The following is a 26,033-nucleotide window of genomic DNA, read 5'->3' on the forward strand; positions in this document are numbered from 1 at the left end:
CAATCAATAATAAAACATCACTAAAATGACGATTGGCTATATGAATGGCTGAGGTATAGGGTAACTAATAGAACCTATATGCCTAGCAGCAAGTAATATGTCCACCACAATATAATCTGGTCATCGAATATAATGATCGTTATAGCAGGATTTCGATCAGATCATCACCATATGTTTGATGACCGCAATATTCGATAACCGCAATTTATATGTCCACCACAATATACTCTGGTTCACAAATGATCGTTCAGGCCGGATCTTCGATCAGGTGATCACTGGATATTCGGCATTTGTGATCGCCGTTTAACAGGTTGAAATACGTTTGTGTGATTTCCACAGAAAGAAAAAAACGTAGTTTCGGTTCGGTTATTGGCTGCGAGTTACAGGTGTTGTATCGATCCAACAACATATATTCGAGCAGCTCACAAAGTCAATATTACGTAATCGTCATTTTAGTGATGTTTTATTATTGATTGTTTTATTTTATGTACAATATACGTATCTTGTATGACCATTTTAGATTTATGACTTTTTAATATTTGTGATCTGTAGAACAATACAATATAATAAAATGAAATGTTTGAGCAGTACTCCGGATATATGAGTGCCATATCTTCCACAATTATCTCTTCACTTTAACCCTCTGGTGTGTGGAGTTCACACTGAGATATTTAGCACCACTTCATCCCCATTGAATAGTAGAGCCACCCCATTCTGCCAACAGATCTGGAGGTCTGACTGGGGGTCTGGAGAGGTCTATTGGGGTCTGGGGGTCTGGAGAGGTCTAATGGGGTATAGACATTTGATTGGGGGCCTGGAGAGCTCTAATGGGGGTTCTGGAGGTCTGACTTGGGGTCTGAAGAGGTCTAATGGGGGTATAGATGTCTGATTGGGGTTCTGGAGAGGTCTAATGAGGGGTCTGGAGAGGTTTAATGGGGGTATAGATGTCTGATTGGGGGTCCGGAGAGGTCTAATGAGGGGTCTGGAGAGGTCTAATGGGGGTATAGATGTCTGATTGGGGGTCCGGAGAGGTCTAATGAGGGGTCTGGAGTTCTGATTGGTGGTCTGGAGAGGTCTAATGGGGGTTTAGAGGTCTAATGGGGGTCTTATCTGAGGTCTGATATTGGGTCGGGGTCTTACATGAAGGTCTAATGGGGGGTCTGATCTGAGGTCTAAAACTGGGGTCTGACATAGAGGTCTAAAGGGAGTTTGGTCTGAGACGGGGGTCTCATTTAGGGTTCTATATGGGGGTCTGAACTGAAAGGGGTATTTTTTGTACTGGCGCACAATATAAAGGGGTGTTTTTGTACTGACGCTCTGTGTGGTACCAGTATTTTCCGGGGGACTATTTCTGCAGGATAATATTGGGGGCACAGCGGACACAGTATTGGGGGTGGCAGGATGGGGTGTTGAGAAGGTGGGAGGAGGATGATGGAAAAGTAGGAAAGTAAGATGCCTGCTTGTTAACCTCTGCAGAGACGAGGCACGGCTGGAAGAGGTCACCATGGTGGTCTGGTCTGAGAGGAGAAGAAGAGAATATCTACATCAGAGAAGAGAAGTCACTGGATGGAAGAGGTATGTGCGCTCTATGACCCTGTATGTTCTGTAGCGATGTATGGAATGTTTTCCAAGTATGTCTTAACCACCTCAGCCCCCCTAGCTTAAACACCCTTAATGACCAGACTACTTTTTACAATTCTGCACTACACTACTTACCGGTTTATTGCTCGGTCATACAACTTACCACCCAAATGAATTTGACCTCCTTTTCTTCTCACTAATAGAGCTTTTATTTGGTGGTATTTCATTGCTGCTGACATTTTTACTTTTTTATATTAATCAAAATTGACCAAAATTTTTGCAAAAAAATGTCATTTTTCACTTTCTGTTGTAAAATGTTTCAAATAAAACTACATTTCTATATAAATTTCTCTCTAAATTTATTTGTTCTACATGTCTTTGATTAAAAAAAATGCAATAAGTGTATATTTATTGGTTTGGGTAAAAGTTATAACATTTACAAACTATGGTGCAAAAATGTGAATTTATGCACTTTGACTTTCTGAGCACCTGTCATGTTTCCTGAGGTTCTACAATGCCCAGACAGTAGAAACACCCCACAAATGACCCCATTTCGGAATGTAGACACCCTAAGGTATTCGCTGATTGGCATAGTGAGTTCATTGAAGTTTTATTTTTTGTCACAAGTTAGCGGAAAATGTTTTTTTTTTTCTTACAAAGTCTCTTATTCCACTAACTTGTGACAAAAAATAAAAACTTCCATGAATTCACTATGCCAATCACGAAATACCTTGGGGTGTCTTCTTTTCAAAATGGGGTCATTTGTGGGGTATTTATACTGCCCTGGCATTTTAGGGGCCCTAAAGCGGGAGAAGTAGTTTGGAATCCAAATGCGTAAAAAATGCCCTGTGAAATCGTAAAGATACTCATTGGAATTTGGGCCCCTTTGCGCACCTAGGCTGCAAAAAAGTGTCACACATGTGGTATCGCCGTACTCAGGAGAAGTTGGGCAATGTGTTTTGGAGTGTATTTTTACATATACCCATACTGTGTGAGATAAATATCTCTGTAAATGACAACTTTTCCCATTTTTTTATACAAAGTTGTCAATTTACAGAGATATTTCTCTCACCCAGCATGGGTATATGTAAAAATACACCCCAAAAGACATTGCCCTACTTCTCCTGAGTACGGCGATACCACATGTGTGACACTTTTTTGCAGTCAAGATGTGCAAAGGGGCCGAAAGTCCAACGAGTACCTTTTAGGAGGGCATTTTTAGACATTTGGATTCCAGACTTCTTCTCACGCTTTAGGGCCCCTAAAATGCCAGGGCAGTATAAATACCCCACATGTGACCCCATTTTGGAAAGAAGACACCCCAAGGTATTCCGTGAGGTGCATGGCGAGTTCATAGAAGATTTTTTTTTTTGCCACAAGTTAGCGGAAATAGATTTTTTTGGTTTTTTCTCACAAAGTCTCCCTTTCCGCTAACTTGTGACAAAAAGTTCAATCTTTCATGGACTCAATATGCCCCTCAGTGAATACCTTGGGGTGTCTTCTTTCCAAAATGGGGTCATTTGTGGGGTGTTTGTACTGCCCTGGCATTTGAGGGTCTCCGCAATGATTACATGTATGGCCAGCATTAGGAGTTTCTGCTATTCTCCTTAGGTCTCATGCACACGACCGTTGTTTGGGTCCGCATCGGATGCGGACCCATTAATTTCAATGGGGCCGCAAAAGATGCGGACAGCACTCCGTGTAATGTCCGCATCCGTGGCTCCGTTCCGCGGCCCCGCTAAAAAAATATAACATGTCCTATTCTTGTCGCGCTTTGCGGACAAGAAAAGGCATTTATATTGCCGGCGCCCGTTCCGTTCCGCAAATTGCGGAAGTCAACACGGGCGCCTTCCGTTTTTTTGCGCAACCGCGGTTTGCGGACCACAAAAAACGGCACGGTCGTGTGCATGAGGCCTTATATTGAGCATACGGGTAATGAGATTTTTTTTTTTTCGTTCAGCCTCTGGGCTGAAAGAAAAAATGAACGGCACAGATTTCTTCATTCGCATCGATCAATGTGGATGAAAAAATCTCTGCCAAAAAATGTGCAAAAAAAAGCTCAAAAGTGATCTTCATAGTGCCGCAGCGATTTTACGGTGTTTTTGCAGTGATCATAAAAAAATTTATTCTGTCACTGCGGTGGGGCGGACTGAACGCAAGTGTGCGCACAAGATCAGGCCTGATCGGGCGAACACTGCGTTTTTTGTAGAACCTAAGGTGACCCTAATGTACTGATATAGATCTGATTGCGGTCAGTCTTGATCACTTACAGATACTATATAGTACTAGTGCTGATTAGCGACAGCGATGACGCTAATCAGCGACTAATCAGTGACTGCGGTGCGGTGGGCGCTAACTACCTAACAAGTGGCTAACTAACTGGCGGTGATAAGGGACCCTTAGGCCCCATTCACACGTCTTCAATTCTGTTCCGCTTTTTGCGGAACGGAATTGCGGACCCATTCATTTCTATGGGGACAGACTTTGTCCCGCTCAGATCCGGAATTGCGGATCTGTACTTCCGGGTCCGCACTTCCGTTCCGCAAAAATATAGAACATGTCCTATTCTTGTCCGCAATTGCGGACAAGAAAAGGCATTTTCTTTATATAGTTCTGGCAATGTGCGGATCCGCAAAACACATACGGACGTCTGAATGGAGCCTTACAGGGGGTGATCAATGACAGGGGGTGATCAGGGAGTATATATCGGGTGATCAGGGGTTAATAAGGGGTTAATAAGTGACGGGGGGGGGTGTAGTGTAGTGTAGTGGTGCTTGGTGCTACTTTACTGAGCTGCCTGTGTCCTCTGGTGGTCGATCCAAACAAATGGGACCACCAGAGGACCAGGTAGCAGGTATATTAGACGCTGTTAACAAAACAGCGTATGATATACCTTTCAGGGGTTAAAAAAAACGCATCTACAGCCTGCCAGCGAATGATCGCCGCTGGCAGGCTGTAGATCAGCTCGTTTACCTTCCGATCCTGTGAACGCGCGCTCCCGTGTGCGCGCGTTCACAGGAAATCTCGCGTCTCGCAAGATGACGCGCCGATGTGTCAACGAGGAATAACCCGGCCGCCCGCAGGACGCATCCCTGCGTTAGGGGGTCGGGAGGCGGTTAAAGGGGTTGTCCGCTTTTTTTTGTACGAGCGCTGCCTTCCCTGCTCATCACTGCAAATGCTACAGCGAGCAGGTGAACAGAGCAGAGAAAGCAGCTCTCAACTAGGCAAGGTTGCCCTTTCTCCCCCTTACTGTTCATACTCTCGATAGAACCATTGGCTATGGCAATTAGACGACACCCAGACATACAAGGTATTAAATTAGGTAATTAAGAGTATAAACTAGCTCTATTCGCTGACGACATCATATTGTCATTAACCAACCCTCAAACCTCATTGAAGGCTTTCTTTGATACTTCCCAGCTATTTGGAAAGATATCTTACTATAAAATAAATCAGGATAAGTCTCAAGCTTTATCACTCAGCATCACCACAACTCTTTTAGAAGATCTTAAACAAAAATATAGACTTGAATATGCAAACTCAAAAGATGGTGGCTCACCTCAGGCGGGGTTCTGGATAAGGTGCGTCTAGCCCAATGTAGAGGATCACCCCTCCTCTAGTAATAAATATGGTTTGAATCAAAAGTCAGGGCGAGCACTCAACACCTGGACCAAAGAAGTGATGAAATTTAAAAGTTTATTAAATCACAATGTAACACGTGTAAATTTCAGCCCTAAAATCTAAAATACATAGTATCAAAAACACACAGAAGGGATGAATAAATAATAACGATTACTGGTGGTCTGAGCAATTATACAGTGAACTTATATAAATATAATCAATTTGTATGGATACATTCAGCCAGGATAGTTGTTGGTAACCTAGCGCTTTTCTGTCCCATAAGCACTGAAATCAATCAGTGGGTATAATTGATAAATGGGCACTGTTCCGGCGCTAATGTGGCAGTTAGGCAAGTGAATGAAACAGTTCCTGTTGTTTGTGTAGGCACGTGACTAAAGTGTCCTTAGATGCCAATAATGTCCATTAAGTTGCCATACACTTTGGATGGTATGCCTCAGCGCATACAATGTGCAAAAATAATGTTCCTACCTTCCTCTTGATGGATCCCGAGGACGTCTCTGTGGACGTATGCGGTAGGTAAGCAGCAAGCCGTAAAGGATAGTTCCGGCGTCTGGATGGTGGCTCCTGTGATGCGCTATTCCCGGATCTCGCGGGATTTCGGACGAAGTATGTATCCTGGACGGCACAAAGTGCTGCTTTACAGGTTATGCGCTCGGCGTCCTAGGAATCCAAATTCTTCTGCTTATATTGATCTTTGCATGGCCATGCATATGATGCGGAGTTGTTTCTGTCACAGGTGTGCGGCCCAGACGCGTTTCGGGAACTCTTTCCCTTGGTCAGTGGTACCACTGACGAAGGGAAAGAGTTCCCGAAACGCGTCTGGGCCGCACACCTGTGACAGAAACAACTCCGCATCATATGCATGGCCATGCAAAGATCAATATAAGCAGAAGAATTTGGATTCCTAGGTACCACTGACGAAGGGAAAGAGTTCCCGAAACGCGTCTGGGCCGCACACCTGTGACAGAAACAACTCCGCATCATATGCATGGCCATGCAAAGATCAATATAAGCAGAAGAATTTGGATTCCTAGGACGCCGAGCGCATAACCTGTAAAGCAGCACTTTGTGCCGTCCAGGATACATACTTCGTCCGAAATCCCGCGAGATCCGGGAATAGTGCATCACAGGAGCCACCATCCAGACGCCGGAACTATCCTTTACGGCTTGCTGCTTACCTACCGCATACGTCCACAGAGACGTCCTCGGGATCCACCAAGAGGAAGGTAGGAACATTATTTTTGCACATTGTATGCGCTGAGGCATACCATCCAAAGTGTATGGCAACTTAATGGACATTATTGGCATCTAAGGACACTTTAGTCACGTGCCTACACAAACAACAGGAACTGTTTCATTCACTTGCCTAACTGCCACATTAGCGCTGGAACAGTGCCCATTTATCAATTATACCCACTGATTGATTTCAGTGCTTATGGGACAGAAAAGCGCTAGGTTACCAACAACTATCCTGGCTGAATGTATCCATACAAATTGATTATATTTATATAAGTTCACTGTATAATTGCTCAGACCACCAGTAATCGTTATTATTTATTCATCCCTTCTGTGTGTTTTTGATACTATGTATTTTAGATTTTAGGGCTGAAATTTACACGTGTTACATTGTGATTTAATAAACTTTTAAATTTCATCACTTCTTTGGTCCAGGTGTTGAGTGCTCGCCCTGACTTTTGATTCAAACCAAAAATATAGACTTGATTGGCAACAGTCGGAAATAACTTACTTGGGCATAGAGGTGTCACATCCCTCATCAAAATTATTTGAAAATAATTATCCTAGGTTGGCCTCAGAAATGAATAAAGACATGGCTGAATATTCAAAGAACACTATCTCCTGGCTAGGCAGGATAGCGGCATATAAGATGCTGCTTCTGCCGAGGCTATTGTACCTCTTCAGGTCACTGCCAGTTGAAATACCTCAATCATTTTTCACATCATTGAACGCCAAGCTTAGGTTGTTTATCTGGAATTATAAAAAACCTAGAGTGGCATTTAAAACTATTATTAGACACCAGAAAAAGGGCGGTTTGGGAGTCCCACACATACAATTTTATTATTCTTCAGCTATATTGGACCAACTGTCCCACTGGTGGTCGGACAATCCAGAGAAATTATGGGTTCAAATAGAGAAAAGCATCTGCGGTCTCCACACGTTGAAAACTAGGCTGCTAGCTCCCATGCTAGGCTTTCCACCCTCTCCACCTCCTATCAAAGTAATTAAAATCTCAGATGAAATATGGAAAGAATTTATTAGATTGAGAAAAGGTAAAATACATCTGCCACTTTCTGAATGCAATTTAGAATCCCTACAAGATCAGGTAGATATGATCCTGGTTCAAGAATGGAAAGCTTTAGGAATCAATTCCCTTCAGGATTTTTATACTGATGGGATGTTCACTTCATTCTCGCACCTTAAATCCCAATTTAATCTTGGAAGAGACGATTTTTATAGATTTTTGAATGTCAGAGATTTTGCTAATAAGCGCTCTATAACAGATAGGATACCCTTACCGCATATGATCATGGTTTCGACGCTGTTTAAGAAAAAAAAAGGTATTTCCACATTTTACACTCAGTTGACAGACTCGCTTAATACATCTACCAATAAACACTTAGACAAATGGCAGCAGGATCTGCAGATCAAAATAGAGCTGTCAGACTGGCATGCTTCTTTTTCCAACATACACAAACTTTTCCATAGTACCAACCACAAAGAGGTGCTATATAAGACATATCTCAGGTGGTATCATACACCAAGCAAGTTACATTTGATATTTCCTGATACATCTGATAGATGCTGGAGACAATGCGGAGCCAAGGGCACGCTTATACATACACTTTGGGAATGCACCACTATACGGCCACTTTGGAAAGCGGCGGAAATTGTCTTAAACTCTATCTTGAACATACGTCCTACATTAACACCACAACTGGCTCTGTTATTACTAGGACTTGAAGATCTTCCGAACGACTTCAGGTCAATAGTGGCTCATGTAGCTATGGCTACGAAACTAGTGATAACGAGACACTGGAAGTCAAAAGATACCCCACATATAAAAGAAGTATGGCAAGCTGTAAATACCACCTGTTCATTTGAACAGACAATTGCAAGGATACAGGACAAAACTCCCACATTTCATTATAGGTGGGACAGATGGTTAAACAGTAATTATTATCCCTCTCAAACTTGAGAGATATTCCTGCATAGTTTTGATGTGTTAGTTATGTTATTTGTTTGTTTTTCTGTTTTCATATCCTTAGGTTATATACTATTTTTATAGGAAGAATGTTTACTGATAATCAATACTTCTTGGTTACAATCGTTTCTTCACAATACAAGCTGTTATACAAATCGCTTATAATATGTTTCTCTTTTGACATTGTGAAAAATTTGATGTTTATTTCTTCATATCTTCCACGCGACTTAGAAAGCAATTTCTGTTCTATTTGTTTGTTTATAAAAATTTTAATAAAAAGAATTTCAAAAGAAAGCAACTCTCATATGAGCGCTGCCCTCTCTTCAAACAACTGATCGGCGGGGGTTCTGGGGGACCCTGCCGATCTGATATTGATGACCTATCTTGAGGATAGGTCATCAGTAGTAAAAAGAGGACAACCCCTTTAACAGTAGGACCGGAGGGAAGGGGTTAGGTTGAGAAATAGTCCAAATTGCAGATGAAATAACTTATTCAATTGATCTGATGCCCCAGAAAGTCAGATCTGCTTGTGATAATAATGAGATGCCTTCATATGCTTTCAATCTGTAGGGCTGCTGGTTGGCTATATCTGTGCTAATCTAGTTTGGATGCTTCTATGTCGCTAAGTCTATCTGTTCCTGCTCAACGCGTTTCACCAGCCTTTAAGCTGGATCATCAGGAGCCGAGGATGTGAAACCAATTAAAGCTGATATTTGAGAAAACAATCTGTGTAAAGTTGGGGCCTCAACTCATATCCTGTGGCCAAAAAGAAAACACAATGCATCAAATAGATCAAGCATGTAGAACGGAGCGGAGCTTGGGTGCAACAAGAGCAATGGGGACGCCCTCATTGCAGAAAAGTTCTAATTTGTATATTCAGTAAAGGTATCATAAATCTGGAACGGAGCCTCGGATCAACAAAAGAAAAACAGTATTTTAATAAGGGGAACCACAGCTACATGTCCATGGACAATAAGTCTGCTGATGACAGGATCCCTTTAAGACTGTGATTTGTATTCTTAGACATAGATTGGGTCAGGGGAAAAACAATGGGGACATTCATTACTTCAGTGATGCAGACAAAACACGCATATTGACATGTATGAATCCGGGAAAACCACAACACGGATGGCATCATTGACTATTGGTAAGATATTTTGGAAATCCCATTATCGGCCTAGCAGTGCACCTGGAATTTTGAGTTTAGAATCATGTTTCTGCAGAGATAATCAGGAGCCACTTACCGATACACCACGGGTAATGATCCCACTTGTCATTAGTCTGTCCACGTGTACAACTGATCCTCTCATGTGACGGCCGATATCCAGTCTCACATGTCACTGTCAGAGATTCTCCCACATTATAATAATGTCTGTCTGCTGGGATCATCTTCTCACCGACTGGACGCTCACACCAACCTGTAACATAGGAGAACATCATGACTGGACTGAAGACAATCCTGTGTGTGAATCTAATCAGGTGTTTTGGGTGGAGAAATATCCACATGGTGGTGACGAGAATCAGGCCTATATGCATATGGTGGAAGGCTGCTGTAATCTGATGATAAATGCGCAAAACTGGGAGAGGACACTTCTGTGACCATTGGGGTTAGAAGGAGAGGACACTTCTGTGACCATTGGGGTGAGAGGGAGATAACACTGCTGGGACCATTGGGCTAAGAGGGAGAGGACACTGCTGTGACCATTAGAGTGAGAGGGAGAGGACACTGCTGTGACCATTAGAGTGAGAGGGAGAGGACACTGCTGTGACCATTAGAGTGAGAGGGAGAGGACACTGCTGTGACCATTGGGGTTAGAAGGAGAGGACACTGCTGTGACAATTGGGGTGAGAGGGAGATAACACTGCTGGGGCCATTGGTGTGAGAGGGAGAGGACACTGCTGTGACCATTGGGGTTAGAAGGAGAGGACACTGCTATGACCATTGGGGAAAGAGGGAGAGGACACTGATGTGACCATTGGGGTGAGATGGAAAGGACACTGCTGTGACCATTGGGGTGGACGGGAGAGAAGACTGCTGTGACCATTGTGGTGAGAGGGAGAAGACACTGCTGGGACCATTGGGGTGAGAGTAAGAGGACACTGCTGGGACCATTGGGGTGAGAGGGAGAGGACACTGCTGGGACTATTGGGGTGAGAGAGAAAGGACACTACTGGGAGCATTGGGGTGAGAGGGAGAGAACACTGTTGTGACTATTGTGGTGTTAAGTTCGCGGTTCGCCAAACGGGCAAACATATGGCGATGTCTGCCGGCGCCATATTCCTTTACATTGTGAAAAACTTTGAAAAACTTTGACCCACATCCATTAGGTGGTACAAGACAGCCAATTGAGACATTTCAGCACATGGACATACCGCCTACCTTATAAATAAACCCGATCTGGCCGCCATTTTACATTCAGTGTTTTGCCAGTGTAGGGAGAGGTCGCTGTGTGGAGCAGGGACAGGCTGTTATAGACACAAAACGCTGGGTAATAGGGCCACAAAAGTCCTTTTAAGGACTGGTATAGTGTGCTATCGATAGGTGTGACTTACTGAGGGGCGTGAGATACTTTAATATACTTTCTAACATAGAAAGTATATTATAGTGCATTTGTATTGTGCGGCAGTTGTGTGCGGTTCTGCTGCGATACCGCAGGTATACAGAGGGGCAAACGCTATTGGAACAAATAATTTCAACTGGTGTTATATACCTGTTGCCCCCCAAAAAACTGATTGAAGCAGGGGTGTGATATACCGTCTCCCACAAATACTGCTCTTCTATAGGGACTTTGGCACAGGGTAATTTTGAAAATGACAGGCAGAGGAAGAGGCAGGCCGTTCCGCAGGGGTGGTAGGGGTCGGGCAGGAGCACCAGGCCGGAGCCTAAGTGGGAAGTTGCAGAAGGTGCGTACGATTATGTCAAAGGACGCACCAGAGTTGGTTGAGTGTCTCACTCAGCCTTCCGCTTCTGCACCCTCTTCATCCTCTCTATCAGCACCCTCTTCACTCTCTGCTGTGTGCACCCCCAAAGACTCCACCACCACCATATCCCCTCCGCTCGAGTCAGAGGAATTATTTTCTCATCCATTCCAAGATCTTACAGATGTGCAGCCATTCTTGGCATTGGATCAGGAAGAGAAGGTATCAACAGTCGCCACCCAGCAGTCTGACGACAGTACCCAGATCAGCCCAAGGAGGGTGCTCCCCACTGTTGCTGCCTACTCCGAGATCTCTAATGTCAGCATGCATTGCGTCGTGTCATTGATCAAGCCACCGAGGAGCAGGAGCAGGAAGATGAGGAAGTCGCAATGCTGGATGAATTCCCAGTGGGGGATACTCCATCTGAGACAAGTCAACAGGAGTCTGAAGAGGAGTCAGAGGAGGATGGTGCCGGGGCGGAGGAGGAGCAAGAAGAGCATGCTTTAAACTTTTTTGGGGATTCCTGGTGTTGTCCGTGGCTGGGGGGAGGAGACCGAGGACGACATTATCCTGGACAATGAGCAGAAGCCAGGCCACTTCAACGCTTCCAGTTTAGGGCAAATCGGGGCCTTCATGCTCCAGTGTTTGAAGAGGGACCCCCGTATAAAAAGCATAAAGGGCAAGGACCAGTACTGGGTGGCAACGTACCTAGACCCTCGGTACAAACACAAAATGGCAGACATGTTACATGCAGCACTTCCAGGCCTTGCTTCGAGAAATGCTGCATTCTGCTTTTGCGGGCGCTGGAAGAGGAATTTCCACTCACAGAGAAACAGTTGTGGGTACCAATCCAACAGTGCATGCAAGAAGAGGGCAGTTTGAAGATGTGTTGGTCACTTCGGATATGAGATTATACTTGCAGCCAACCCATCGACAGCCACCCTATGGATCCAGCCTCAGGGAACGCCTAGACCGACAGGTGTCCGACTACATTGGGTTAACAGCCAATGTGGACGCTATGGGAAGCGAGGAACCCCTGGACTACTGGGTGTGCAGGCTTAACCTGTGGCCAGAGCTGGCACAATTTGCCATGGAACTCTTGGCTTGCTCCTCCTCGAGTTTCCTGTCCGAAAGGACATTCAGCGCAGCAGGGGGGATCGTGACCGATAAACGCACTCGCCTAGCTCACTACAGTGTGGACTACCTCACATTTCTAAAAATTAATTTGGCATGGATCTCGGAGGAATTCAATACCTGTGACGACCGCGTTTAATTGAATTTCCTTATGCCAGCCGACACATATCCTACAACACCAAGAACAAAGAATGATCCCTGTCTTATGTAAATAATGAGGCATAAAAGGCCTTTTCTGTCCGTTGAATGCCTAATGTTTTGGGCCTCGGAGGAATTCAACATCTATGATGACCATGTGTTTCAACTATTATCATTAGGGGCTTTTTCAAGGGGGGGGGATTTCCTTAGCCATGTTTTTAATACAATTTAATATTTTAAGTTCTTTTAAACATATGTATTTGACCTGTATTTGTACTGGCCTTCAGTAAAATTGATAGCCATTGACCGTCTAATATACCTCCAGCCACATAATCACTTGTTCTTTTCTTTCTGTGGAATGCATAATTTTTGGGGCCTGTAGTCCACTGGCCTGCTATAAAATTTATATCTAATCACCGTGTAATCTACCTCCAGCCACATACTTACTTGTTCTTTTCTATACGGTGAATGACCTCGAGACACAAAATCAGAATTTCTTTTATGTCAGGTGAATGCCTAATTTTTAAAGCCTGTACTCTCCTTGCCTAAAATAAAAATTTTCTAGGCTCCAACAGGGCACATTTCAGAGAATTTCCCTTTAAGACACATAAAAATGTCCCCTGATTAAGATACATATTTTTTGTTGGAATTTTTGTCATTGATCCCCCTCTAGTATGTCACTGTCCATGTTGTGGGATGATTTGCGCACTTCTACTAAGTATTTTGTGTCTGCAAATATGAGTTGAAGATTTTTCAGGTTCGCTTGCCATTAAAGTGAATGGGGCCCGCCACGAACTTGTGGTTCGCAAACATTTGATCGTGTTCGCGAACCTTACCGGCCGAAGGGCTACATATAGTAAACCTGCTGCCACTATACCACCATGAGCAGCTTTACCCTCACCTACTGTGTCCTTCTCTCATTCCTTGTAGATTGTAAGCTCTCATGGGCAGGGTCCTCTCTCCTTCTGTATCAGTCTGTAACTTGTCTTGTTAATGCTTCTTGTACTTGTTTTGCATTATGTATGTGCACCGCTTATCATATGTACAGTGGCGGAAATAATTATTTGACCCCTCACTGATTTTGTAAGTTTGTCCAATGACAAAGAAATGAAAAGTCTCAGAACAGTATCATTTCAATGGTAGGTTTATTGTAACAGTGGCAGATAGCACATCAAAAGGAAAATCGAAAAAATAACTTTAAATAAAAGATAGCAACTGATTTGCATTTCATTGAGTGAAATAAGTATTTGAACCCCTACCAACCATTAAGAGTTCTGGCTCCCACAGAGTGGTTAGACACTTCTACTCAATTAGTCACCCTCATTAAGGACACCTGTCTTAACTAGTCACCTGTATAAAAGACACCTGTCCACAGAATCAATCAATCAAGCAGACTCCAAACTCTCCAACATGGGAAAGACCAAAGAGCTGTCCAAGGATGTCAGAGACAAAATTGTAGACCTGCACAAGGCTGGAATGGGCTACAAAACCATTAGCAAGAAGCTGGGAGAGAAGGTGACAACTGTTGGTGCGATTGTTCGAAAATGGAAGGAGCACAAAATGACCATCAATCGACCTCGCTCTGGGGCTCCACGCAAGATCTCACCTCGTGGGGTGTCAATGGTTCTGAGAAAGGTGAAAAAGCATCCTAGAACTACACGGGAGGAGTTAGTTAATGACCTCAAATTAGCAGGGACCACAGTCACCAAGAAAACCATTGGAAACACATTACACCGCAATGGATTAAAATCCTGCAGGGCTCGCAAGGTCCCCCTGCTCAGGAAGGCACATGTGCAGGCCCGTCTGAAGTTTGCCAATGAACACCTGAATGATTCAGAGAGTGACTGGGAGAAGGTGCTGTGGTCTGATGAGACCAAAATAGAGCTCTTTGGCATTAACTCAACTCGCTGTGTTTGGAGGAAGAAAAATGCTGCCTATGACCCCCAAAACACCGTCCCCACCGTCAAGCATGGGGGTGGAAACATTTTGCTTTGGGGGTGTTTTTCTGCTAAGGGCACAGGACAACTTATTTGCATAAACGGGAAAATGGACGGAGCCATGTATCGTGAAATCCTGAGCGACAACCTCCTTCCCTCTGCCAGGAAACTGAAAATGGGTCGTGGATGGGTGTTCCAGCACGACAATGACCCAAAACATACAGCAAAGGCAACAAAGGAGTGGCTCAAGAAGAAGCACATTAAGGTCATGGAGTGGCCTAGTCAGTCTCCGGACCTTAATCCAATCGAAAACCTATGGAGGGAGCTCAAGCTCAGAGTTGCACAGAGACAGCCTCGAAACCTTAGGGATTTAGAGATGATCTGCAAAGAGGAGTGGACCAACATTCCTCCTAAAATGTGCGCAAACTTGGTCATCAATTACAAGAAACGTTTGACCTCTGTGCTTGCAAACAAGGGTTTTTCCACCAAGTATTAAGTCTTTTTTTGTTAGAGGGTTCAAATACTTATTTCACTCAATGAAATGCAAATCAGTTGCTATCTTTTATTTAAAGTTATTTTTTCGATTTTCCTTTTGATGTGCTATCTGCCACTGTTACAATAAACCTACCATTGAAATGATACTGTTCTGAGACTTTTCATTTCTTTGTCATTGGACAAACTTACAAAATCAGTGAGGGGTCAAATAATTATTTCCGCCACTGTACAGTGCTATGGAATGAATTGCGCTATCAATAATAATAATAATTATAATAATCTGTGTACACACGGCTGAGTGATCTCTATAGACATGGCTGGATGATCTCCACAGACACGGCTGGATGATCTCCACAGACACGGCTGGATGATCTCCACAGACATGGCTGGATGATCTCTATAGACATGGCTGGACGATATCCATAGACATGACTGAACGACATCTATAGAGATGGCTGGACGATATCTATAGACATGGCTGGACGATCTCCATAGACATGGCTGGACGATGTCCATAGACATGACTGGACGACATGTATAGACATGGCTAGACGATCTCCATAGACATGGCTGGACGATCTCCATAGACATGGTTGGACTATCTCCATATACATGGCTGGACGATCTCCATAGACATGGCTGGACGATGTCCATAGACATGACTGAACGACATCTATAGACATGCTGGACGATCTCTATGAACATGGCTGGACGATCTCCATAGACATGGCTGGATGATCTCCATAGACATGGCTGGATGATCTCCATAGACATGGCTGGACGATCTCCATAGACGTGGATGGACGATCTCCATAGACATGGCTGGACGATCTCTATAGACATGGCTGGATATTCTTATAGACATGGCTGGATATTCTTATAGACATAGCTGGATGATCTGTATAGACATGGCTGGACGATCTCTATAGACATGGCTGGATATTCTTATAGACATAGCTGGATGATCTCCATAGACATGGCTGGATGATCCTGATCATCATAGCTGGATGATCCATAAACAGTAGATATGACTGTAGGAGCATTGAGACTGTGGGTCTCTTAACTGTAAGAGCACAAAGGCCATGGCGTCTGATAGAAGAGGTTGTGGTGGAGATATTATATATCTGGGTAATGGAGGTTCTACAGGCTGGTACCCATCATCGCTGGCACCAACACCAAGTGGACAATTTTCAAATTTTTTTTGAAAGTGCTGCTACAAATTCCTTTTCAATTCGGATGCTGCTGCTTCCTCCTTTATGCCACCACCGCCATCATGCCACTGCTGCGGCCTGCCAACCATCATCTTCCATAAGGGTGCTGCCTCCATCATGTCTCTGCCGCCATTATACCACTGCTGCTGCCTCCGTCATACTGCTGCCTTGCTGCAAAATATGAACCATATGGCTGCTGCTGCTCCTCCTACTGCCACCGGTATTAGCGCAACGCATCTGCCACTACTACCACTATTACTACCTATAGACAGCTGACTGCTGCCTTGTATGTTCCATGCTATGCTGCTTCTGCTACCCCTACTATTGCGGCCACGTGCCTCTTATTACCCTACTCTTTCCACATCCACACTGCACTGCTGCTGCTCCCAAGTTGAAGGGAGAATTTTTTAGTCTCGTTCGCAACGAGACACTTTTTATTCTGACAATCAGCACTTGTGCGTGTTGTGCGGGCAGCATCCTGACCGTGTCGAGGCATCATTTTTGGACGTTTGGTCCCCCAAGCCAGGGGCGGACAGCCGGTTCGGTTGCACAGGGGCCCAGAGCAGGAGGGGGCCCCTTCTTACCGGCTGCAGGGGGAGATAAGCAACTCCCCGGGCCGTCTTTAAAGCGGGGCAAAGGCAGCTGCCCCGGGCCCAGTTTCTCCTGGGGGGCCCAAGCAGGGGCGTACAGGCCTGGCGGGGGGAGGGGGCCCGCTGCACTCCCATGTAATGGGAGCGCTCTGACCGGGCCCAGCATGAAGTACAGTGAGAATGCCGGGCCCAGTCAGAGCGCTCTTCAAACAGGTGGCGCAGAGGCAAGGAGGAGGAGGGTTGGGGGGCGCACTCACCCGGCCTGGCAGTTCTCGTCACTGTCGGGCTGTTAGTTTCTATAGTGAAGCAGGGAGACCTCTCCGCTCCCTGCTTCACTGATATTCAGAGCTCAGGCGCTCCCCCTGCTGGCCGCACATTGCACTGGTGGCTGTGGGAGGAGCGCTGAATGCCCGGGAATCTGCCTCCAGCACAGTCAGCGGCGCAATGTGGGTGTGGGAGCCTGTCATCAGGGAAGAAGGTAAGTATTACGTTTTTGCTCCCCCACCCCCCATAAAGCTGCAAAAAGGGGGCAACTACTAAAGTGAGGGGGCACAAAAGAGCCACTGTGAGGGGCACATATCTGGGTAAAACAACTACTGTGAGGGGCACAGATATATAGGCATAACTACTATGAGGGGCACATATCTGGCATAACTGTTATAAGGCAGCTCATATCTGGCATAACTATGGGCTATGGGCACATATCTGGTATAACCACTGTGAGGGGCACATCTGGCATAACTGCTGTAAGGGGCTCATATCTGGCATAACTAGGGGCACATATCTGGCATAACTGCTGTGAGGGAGGCACATATCTGGCCATAACGACTGAGGGGGCACATATCTGGGCATAACTACTGTGAGGGGGCACATATCTGGCTATAACGACTGTGAGGGAGGCACATATCTGGGCATAACTACTGTGAGGGGGCACATATCTGGCTATAACTACTATGAGGGGCACATATCTGGCATAACTGTTATAAGGCAGCTCATATCTGGCATAACTATGGGCTATGGGCACATATCTGGTATAACCACTGTGAGGGGCACATCTGGCATAACTGCTGTAAGGGGCTCATATCTGGCATAACTAGGGGCACATATCTGGCATAACTGCTGTGAGGGAGGCACATATCTGGCCATAACGACTGAGGGGGCACATATCTGGGCATAACTACTGTGAGGGGGCACATATCTGGCTATAACGACTGTGAGGGAGGCACATATCTGGGCATAACTACTGTGAGGGGCACATATCTGGCTATAACGACTGTGAGGGAGGCACATATCTGGCATAATGACTGTGAGGGGCACATATCTGGGCATAACTACTGTGAGGGGTACATATCTGGGCATAACTACTTTGAGGGGCCACAAGGAGGACATAACTATTTTGACGGCTTAATTACTGTGAGGGGCCACAATGTGGGCATTAGTACTGTATGGTAGCACTAGATTACCCTGCTATACATTGGCATGGCTCAGTCTTCCAGGCCAGCACAGCGCCCCCTGCTGGCGATTTCACAGGGGCAGTCGCCATCCCTTCCTTATGTGATTATTATTATTTTTTCTCACCACAGGGACCTTGTTCTGGATCCAGCGGACATCACGCAGACGCCAGCGACACCCTGGATGAGGTAGGACCAGATTTTATTAGGACTGGGTGAGTGTAGCCATGCATTGGGCTTAGGGCTCTTTCACACGAGCGGATCCCGTGTGGGTAATCCACTGCGTGAAAGAGAGCCAAGCCCCGCTCCGGACAGCAGAGAGACGGAGCAGTAACATGATTGGTAATACCCCGTGCCTCTCTGTGATCTTTTTACTGCAAAATGACGGTGACACTGTATGTTTTGTATTGTTATAAGTAATGTTAGGACGGAATTGGTTATGTTGAGAACTTGGCTTGGGGGGGAGGGGGCCCAGGCACATTCTTTGCACAGGGGCCCTCTGCTGTCTGTGTCCCCCCATTACACCGTGTGTGGTTAATCATCATCTACCTCTGATAAGGGACAATTTTTGAAAGCTTTGGAATATGAAGCAACAGAAGACATGTGCTGATGCAGTGTGATATTAAACACGCTGTATATTACCGTCACACGCGCGTTTCCCACAGCCTTGTATGTCAGTGTCACTCAGACATCATTTACTATTGCTGTCATTGTGTTCCAGAGCTCGGGGACGGGTGGAGGGAAAAATAAATAAATAATCAAGAGGGTCACAGCACAGGAGGTGAGGAGCGGCGGCGTCCAGAGCACGAGAGGGGGCTTCATCTGGGGCATGGGGGCTTCATCTGAGGTCTGAATGGGGGGGTATTATTTATCTGAGGTCTGATTGGGGGTCATTCACATTGGGGTCTGAGTTGAGGTCTGATTGGGGGTCTCATTAACATTGGGGGTCTGATTGCTGGACTGATCTCAGGTCTAATGAAAAATCATTTTTTCATATTGTCCTCCGTGTCTTATAGGGCGAAAAATACAGTAAATGTATTTTTGGGGATTTTATGTGATAGACCAACAGAAAGTAGAAGTATGTGTTAAGTAAAAAGAAAATGATACATAATTTTCAAAAGTTTTAATAAAAATCTGAAAAGTGCGGCGTGCATTAGTATTCAGCCCCCTGTACTCTGATCCCCTAAATAACATCCAGTGTGACCAAACTGCCTTCAAAAGTCACCTCATTAGTAAATGGAGTCCACCTGTGCGTAATGTCTTCTCAGTATAAGGCCTCCTGCACATGGACGTTTTTTGCGTTCCGTATACGGTCCGTATACGGAACCATTCATTTCAATGGTTCCGCAAAAAAAACGGAATGTACTCCGTATGCATTCCGTTTCCGTATTTCCGTTTTTCCGTTCCGTTCTAACATAGAACATGTCCTGTTATTGCCCGCAAATCACGTTCCGTGGCTCCATTCAAGTCAATGGGTCCGCAAAAAAAATGGAACACATACGGAATGCATCCATATGTCTTACGTTTCCGTTCCGTTTTTTGCTGAACCATCTATTGAAAATGTTATGCCCAGCCCAATTTTATCTATGTAATTACTGTATACTGTACATGCCATACAGAAAAACGGAACGGAAAAACGGAACAGAAACACAACAGAAACAAAAAACGGAACAACGGATCCGTGAAAAACGGACCACAAAACACTGAAAAAGCCATACGGTCGTGTGCAATAGGCCTAACTCCAGCTGTTCTGTGGAGGCCTCAAAGATTTGTTAGAGTAGATTAAAAAGAAAAAAAAAAACTAAAAGTGGCCCCAGGTTGTCCAAATTGACAGAAGGTGGCTCCACACAAGTAGAACGGGCCTGCAAAACTGTAGTTCAGCGCAAAATACTGCCCCAGCAGAACACCACAGTGCAGCACAACATACTACCACCTTCACCACAGTATTAAACTGTTTCACCGTTCTGAGGACAACGATACAGTTGAGTTCTGGAGGGCACTTACAGCCATTGGGCAAGTGCATAAGTATCTGATGCTCCTACCATGAATTAATGCTTAGAGCATCAAATCACTGTGTACCCGGCTGGCGGCCGTGAGGAGGGCTTGGGTGGCCCCCTGGGCATTGGCCCACCAGGAAATTTTCCAGTAGGGTTTATGGCCAGTCCACCTCTGCTACCAAGACATGGCTCTTCACCTCAATCAACAGACCAGGCAAGGAGAGCACTAATTGGAGAAACAGCTAAGAGGCCCACGGTCACTCTGGAGGAGCTGCAGAGATCCACAGCCCAGGTGGGAGAGTCTGTCCACAGGACAACTATTAGCCATGACCTCCACAAATCCGGCCTTTATGGAAGAGTGGCAAGAAGAAAGCCATTTCTGAAAACATAAGAAGTCCCATTTGCAGTTTGCCACAAGCCATGTAGAGGGTGGGGGCCAGTTCTAGTCAGTTTAGCTTACGTGCCTTGTCTAGGCCAGCTAGAGCACCTTTAGCCAGTGTAGGACTAGGGCACCTAGGGCCCACCAGTAAAATTTATTTTGGGGGCCCACCGTACTATATAATATATAATCTATCAGGTTTTTTATATGAACATCGGCTGGTGGAGGTGCTGTACATGGAATATATGTATGTAGTGCAGTAGGTCTAATGTGTTATGTGCCACTGGTACAGGGGGTGGGAGACTAGGGGCCCAACTTTCTCAAGAGCCCACCGGGAGGATTCCCCTGTACCCCTGTGGGCCAGTCCAGGCCTGCCTTTAGCTCTGCTGGATGTGGAGGCCACAGCTTGGAGCCTCTGAAGCCAGGAGGATTTTCCCTGGATTAGGCTAGAGTCAGACTACAGAAGGAAAGTGCAGCAGACAAGCAAAGTTATACAGTCAGCTTGTCAGCACAGCAGAGCCAGAGAGCAACAGATGTAGCAGAGAGGACTGTGCCTGCCACAGAGTTACGTGCTAAAGCCTGCAGTGAACCAAGACAAAGTCTGTAAGGCTACTCTCACACTGGCGTTTTGGTTTCCGTTTGTGAGATCCGTTCAGGGCTCAGAGGTCTAAAACGGATCAGTTTGCATTCTAATGCATTCTGAATGGATAAGGATCAGCTCAGAATGCATCAGTTGCCTCCGTTCTGCCTCCGTTCTGCTTTGGAGGTGGACACCAAAACGCTGTGGATCCGTCCACCTTGACTTACATTGTGTGTCAGGACGGATCCGTTTGGCTCAGTTTCGTCATTTCTATGCACAATACCGTATTCCGTATTCAGCTCTCAATTATGTGCTCAGCTACCGAGCACTCATAACTCATGGTGTAAATATAGGCACAACATCTGCTAGATTGTAGGTGGTATATATTTGATATATTTGATATATTTCCCCTAAAAATTGAAGTACTATTTGTTTACTGTTAATATACCCGCATTTGAAGCGTTGTCACAATATACATGTACTGATCAGTGATCCACAGCCGAGATACAAGACATGCCTCCCTTAGCCAGTGAGCAGAAGCAGAAGTTCTATATTTTATATTTTAAAGTATAATAAAGATATCTGTACATTTTAATTCAGAATCCAGATGGTGAGTGCCTGTTTTTCTTCTTCTTTTTACTAAAATTGTATCTGCTGTGACGAGGCGAGTCCACCATCACCACGTTTGAAAACAATGGAGAGCCGCTATAGATTTATTCTACAAGATGTCTTTTGTAGCCTTATTAACTTCTGCTGACATTGGGTTGGAGTGGACAGAGGGTTGGAGAACATGTACAGACGCCCCACAGACTGCTGCATGAGAAGGTGGGTGCAGTATACATGGGTGGAAGCTCAATGTCTTGTCCTTATGGAGGATCATCTACACACAGGTAGCAGCGTAACATCACGTAACATACGAGAAACCAAACACTGAAGAGTGTGAATCAGAGAAGATCCCTACCTGCTCCTTCAGTCTGGTCGTCCTCTCCTAATCCAGACAGGACCAAGCAGGTGAAGCTGAGCAGACAAGGCCACATGGGTGACATGGTGAGAGGTCTCGCTCGCAGTTCTGGTCTGAGTAAAGTGTCTCGTTTATCACCAAGTTACTGAGGAGGTGGCGAGCAATGTGTGAAGATCTGCTTTCTTCCTCTTTTGTGGTTTAGCTTCAGCTCTGCCTCATCTTCTAAATCCCGGAAATTCTTTGAATGAATTGTAACTACTCCACCTAGACATCTGCTGTGCCCTCCATCACTGCTCTTCATGGATTTATGTACCTGGGGGTCTACACTGGATGGGACTGCAGATAAAATGTAAGCTTGTATGGATACTACTGTAGATAGTGTCCCTCTTTTGGGGGGACAGTCTCTATTTTTGACTCAAGTCCCTCTTTGCTCCATAAATGTCCCTCTTTTTGATCTGAGGGATCGATTTTCATTATTACATTTACAGTATTGCTCCAGAAATTGTTTGTCTGGTTCCTATCTATATATTACAGCTCACCTTGTATATTACTTCATTATTTGATGCAATCTAGATTATAGATATCTCTACTTTCAGATAGTTTTTGCTCTATTTCATAAGAAAAAAACTATTGGAGTGTATAGTTATCCAGGAAAAACTGATCTTTCACACAATAGACCATAAGTGTCCCTTTTTGAACGTCCAAAGTTGGGAAGTAGGCCTCTGTATGGCACTTCCACATACCTCCATATTATATCTGATGGCACTTTCCATGATTTTATTTCCGTCCCATTCTTCGTGGCCCATGGAGGAGATGCAGTAGGGCAGCGGACAGTGGATTGGGTGGTGTATCATGGCCATGTTCCTGTGCCTTACTCATCTACTGAGGTGGGGAAGTTTTCTCTATATTACTCATGTAAGGCCTCTTTCACACAAGGAATTTTTCATCTGGGTGTGATGCGTGAAGCAAATGCCTAGAATCCGGACTGAATCCTGAACCTTTCATTTCAATGGGTCTGTGCATCAATGCGTTTACTCATCAATAGGTCTGTACATCAATGGGTCTACTCATCAATGGGTCTGTGCATCAATGGGTCTGTGCATCAATAGGTCTGTGCATCAATGGGTCTACTCATCAATGGGTCTGTGCATCAATAGGTCTGTGCATCGATGGGTCTACTCATCAATGGGTCTACTCATCAATGGGTCTACTCACAAAAAAACCCAAGGAGATGTTACAGGTAAATCACGCGAGAGTTCCCACCTTTTACATAATCCCAAAGATACATAAAAACAATAAAGATCCACCGGGCAGTTCTATAGTGGCCGGAAATGAGGGATTGTGTGAAAATATATGCAGGTTTATTGACCATCACCTGCAGCAGTTGGTAGTGAACTTAACCTCCTTTGTACAGGACACTACAGCAGTCCTGAATAGATTAGAAAATATAGAAATGGAGGAAAATATGTTTCTGGTCACTGCTGATGTAGAATCCCTATATACCAGCATCAGGCATGAAGATGGTCTGAAGGCAGTCGCCGAATTTCTGAGAGGCAACAATCAGGAGCAACCATTTAACAACCTCATCTTGGACCTCTTAGAATTTGTTCTTCGACACAATTTCTTTGTGTTTAAGGACAAATATTATCTCCAAACGCAGGGTGTGGCAATGGGGGCCACTTGTGCCCCCGCCTATGCGAATCTGTTTTTGGGGGCATGGGAAAGGAATATCTCCCAGGACAGTTGCGTCGTCGGTGTGGAGCGGGTCCATAATTGGATGCGCTACTGCGACGACGTACTGTTCATATGGGAAGGATCCTTAGAAGAACTGAACCAATTCATGGGTGTAACGGACCGTTTAAGCAGACAAGGGGTTAAAATCCGTTTAGGCGATGTGCCCCTTTCTGAGAGACAGGCACAGCTACTGCAGAACACCAACTCCCGAACTGGATACAAAGTAGCACTCCAAACTGGAACCTCACGAATAGCTGCTAGCAGACGAACAGGAAAAGCATACAATCCTGGCAATCGGTCCTCTAACAGCATACAGTGAATCCCCCCAATAACGAGACAAGGCTCCGTGTTGAGGGTCAAACAGTGGTCTGACTGTACTTCACGTACAGCCTCTTTTATTCTTAAACCACAAACATAGTACTGCCCACAGGGGTTTGAAATACAACCAATCAGTAATTTACAACACATACAATGATACAACAGCAACCAATCGTTCACGCCCCCAGAGGACCAGAATGAAGACTGACATAGGACAACATATCCCCACAATGCATCATGGTCTCCTCCCCTCTGTCTGGAGACAACCTGAGGAGCAATCCAATTATCTCTCAGAACAAAGGGAGATCGCCAATACACATGTAGATACAACAGAACAGACATCACCATTTAAACACACAATGGGACAATGGCACAATAGAAACACACCCAGCATATTCCTCCCAAGCTGACAAGTTACACTTATTATAGATTGTTACAACTTTGTGAGTTTACATTGGCCATACACATAACTTACATTAATTTAAACAGTATAACTTGGGGACAAACCTATCCAAAATTCACTTGAATCGGTTCAGGGGTTTAAAAGTTAGTATATGGCCCATAATCCTGGGGCAAGAGGCCAGCAGCCAGTCCTCTCCAAAACCCAGTGGCGAGGTCGGTTTCGCCACAATGGGTGACTTAAATCATAACAACATCAATATCAAATTAGCCTTTCAGGCAGCAAGGACCATAGATTTCTTGGATTTGAAGATTGAAGTTAGTGAGGGGGGCCGTTTGATGACGGACGTACATAGAAAGAGCACGGCTGTAAACACTATGCTGCATGCTGACTCGGCCCATCCAAGGGCGACCATCGGTGGAATCCCCACAGGACAATTCCTCAGATTGAAAAGAATCTGCTCAGATAAAAATATATTTGATACACAGTCAATAGATTTTAAAAGCAGATTCAAAGACAGAGGTTACAGCAATCGACAAATACATAGGGGGATACAAATAACCAGAAAAAGGTCGAGAGAAAAATTACTGTGCCCCAATACAATTAAAATTAATAAAAATAATAATGAACCGAGGTTCATTACAAATTATAATAAACAGTGGGTGCAGCTTAATGCTATTCTAACAAAACATTGGGAGGTGTTACACACAGACACCAAAATGAGGGAATGCATCACTGATAGACCATTGATGACGGCCAGAAGGTCCAAAAATCTGAAGGATATGCTTGTCCATAGCCACTATGTCCCTTCGGATGACAGAGACGGCAGAGTGGGAAGACTGGGATCATATCCATGTGGCTCTTGCAAAGCGTGCAAAAACATGGACCAAAGAAATACCTTCACAGACTCGCAGAAACAGAGTAACTATCAAATCCGAGAGTATATCTCATGTTCCTCCACAGGTGCCATTTACTATGCCACGTGTCCCTGTGAAAAGATATATATAGGGCTCACTACTAGGGAACTGAGAAAAAGAGTCAGCGAACATGCCAGAGATATAGAAAAAGCAAAAGATGAGACTGACCTCAACTGTCTAAAGACCATCCCCAAACACTTTAAACTTTTCCATGACAACAACCCCAATCTATTGAGATTTAGGGGAATAGATATGATCCATCCAGGAATTAGAGGTGGTAACAAAGGGAAAAAATCGGCTCAATTGGAAAGTAGATAGATCTTTAGACTCAATACCCTGGCACCCAAAGGGTGACCGTAGTATTTATTAATTGGATGGGGATCCATCATTTTAATTGTGATATTAAATAGGTTTTATGTCTATTGTTGA

At 44.8% G+C, this 26,033-nt stretch overlaps 1 protein-coding gene across 1 annotated transcript in view; it reads right to left on the reverse strand.

Moving 5' to 3' along the window:
- The window catches only part of LOC120991958 (receptor-type tyrosine-protein phosphatase kappa-like), a 307,712-nt gene extending 285,318 nt beyond the window's left edge, over positions 1-22,394 (reverse strand). Inside the window, exons 1-2 of the mRNA XM_040420706.1 lie at positions 22,236-22,394; positions 9,688-9,861 (exon numbers count right to left, since the gene is read on the reverse strand). Coding sequence (XP_040276640.1) covers positions 9,688-9,861; positions 22,236-22,320 — 259 coding nt within the window. The 5' untranslated portion in view covers positions 22,321-22,394. The remainder of the gene's footprint in view (positions 1-9,687; positions 9,862-22,235) is intronic.
- Between the last annotated feature and the right edge of the window lie 3,639 nt (positions 22,395-26,033).

The sequence above is a fragment of the Bufo bufo genome, chromosome 2, assembly GCF_905171765.1.
Source record: "Bufo bufo chromosome 2, aBufBuf1.1, whole genome shotgun sequence".
Taxonomy (NCBI): Eukaryota; Metazoa; Chordata; class Amphibia; order Anura; family Bufonidae; genus Bufo; species Bufo bufo.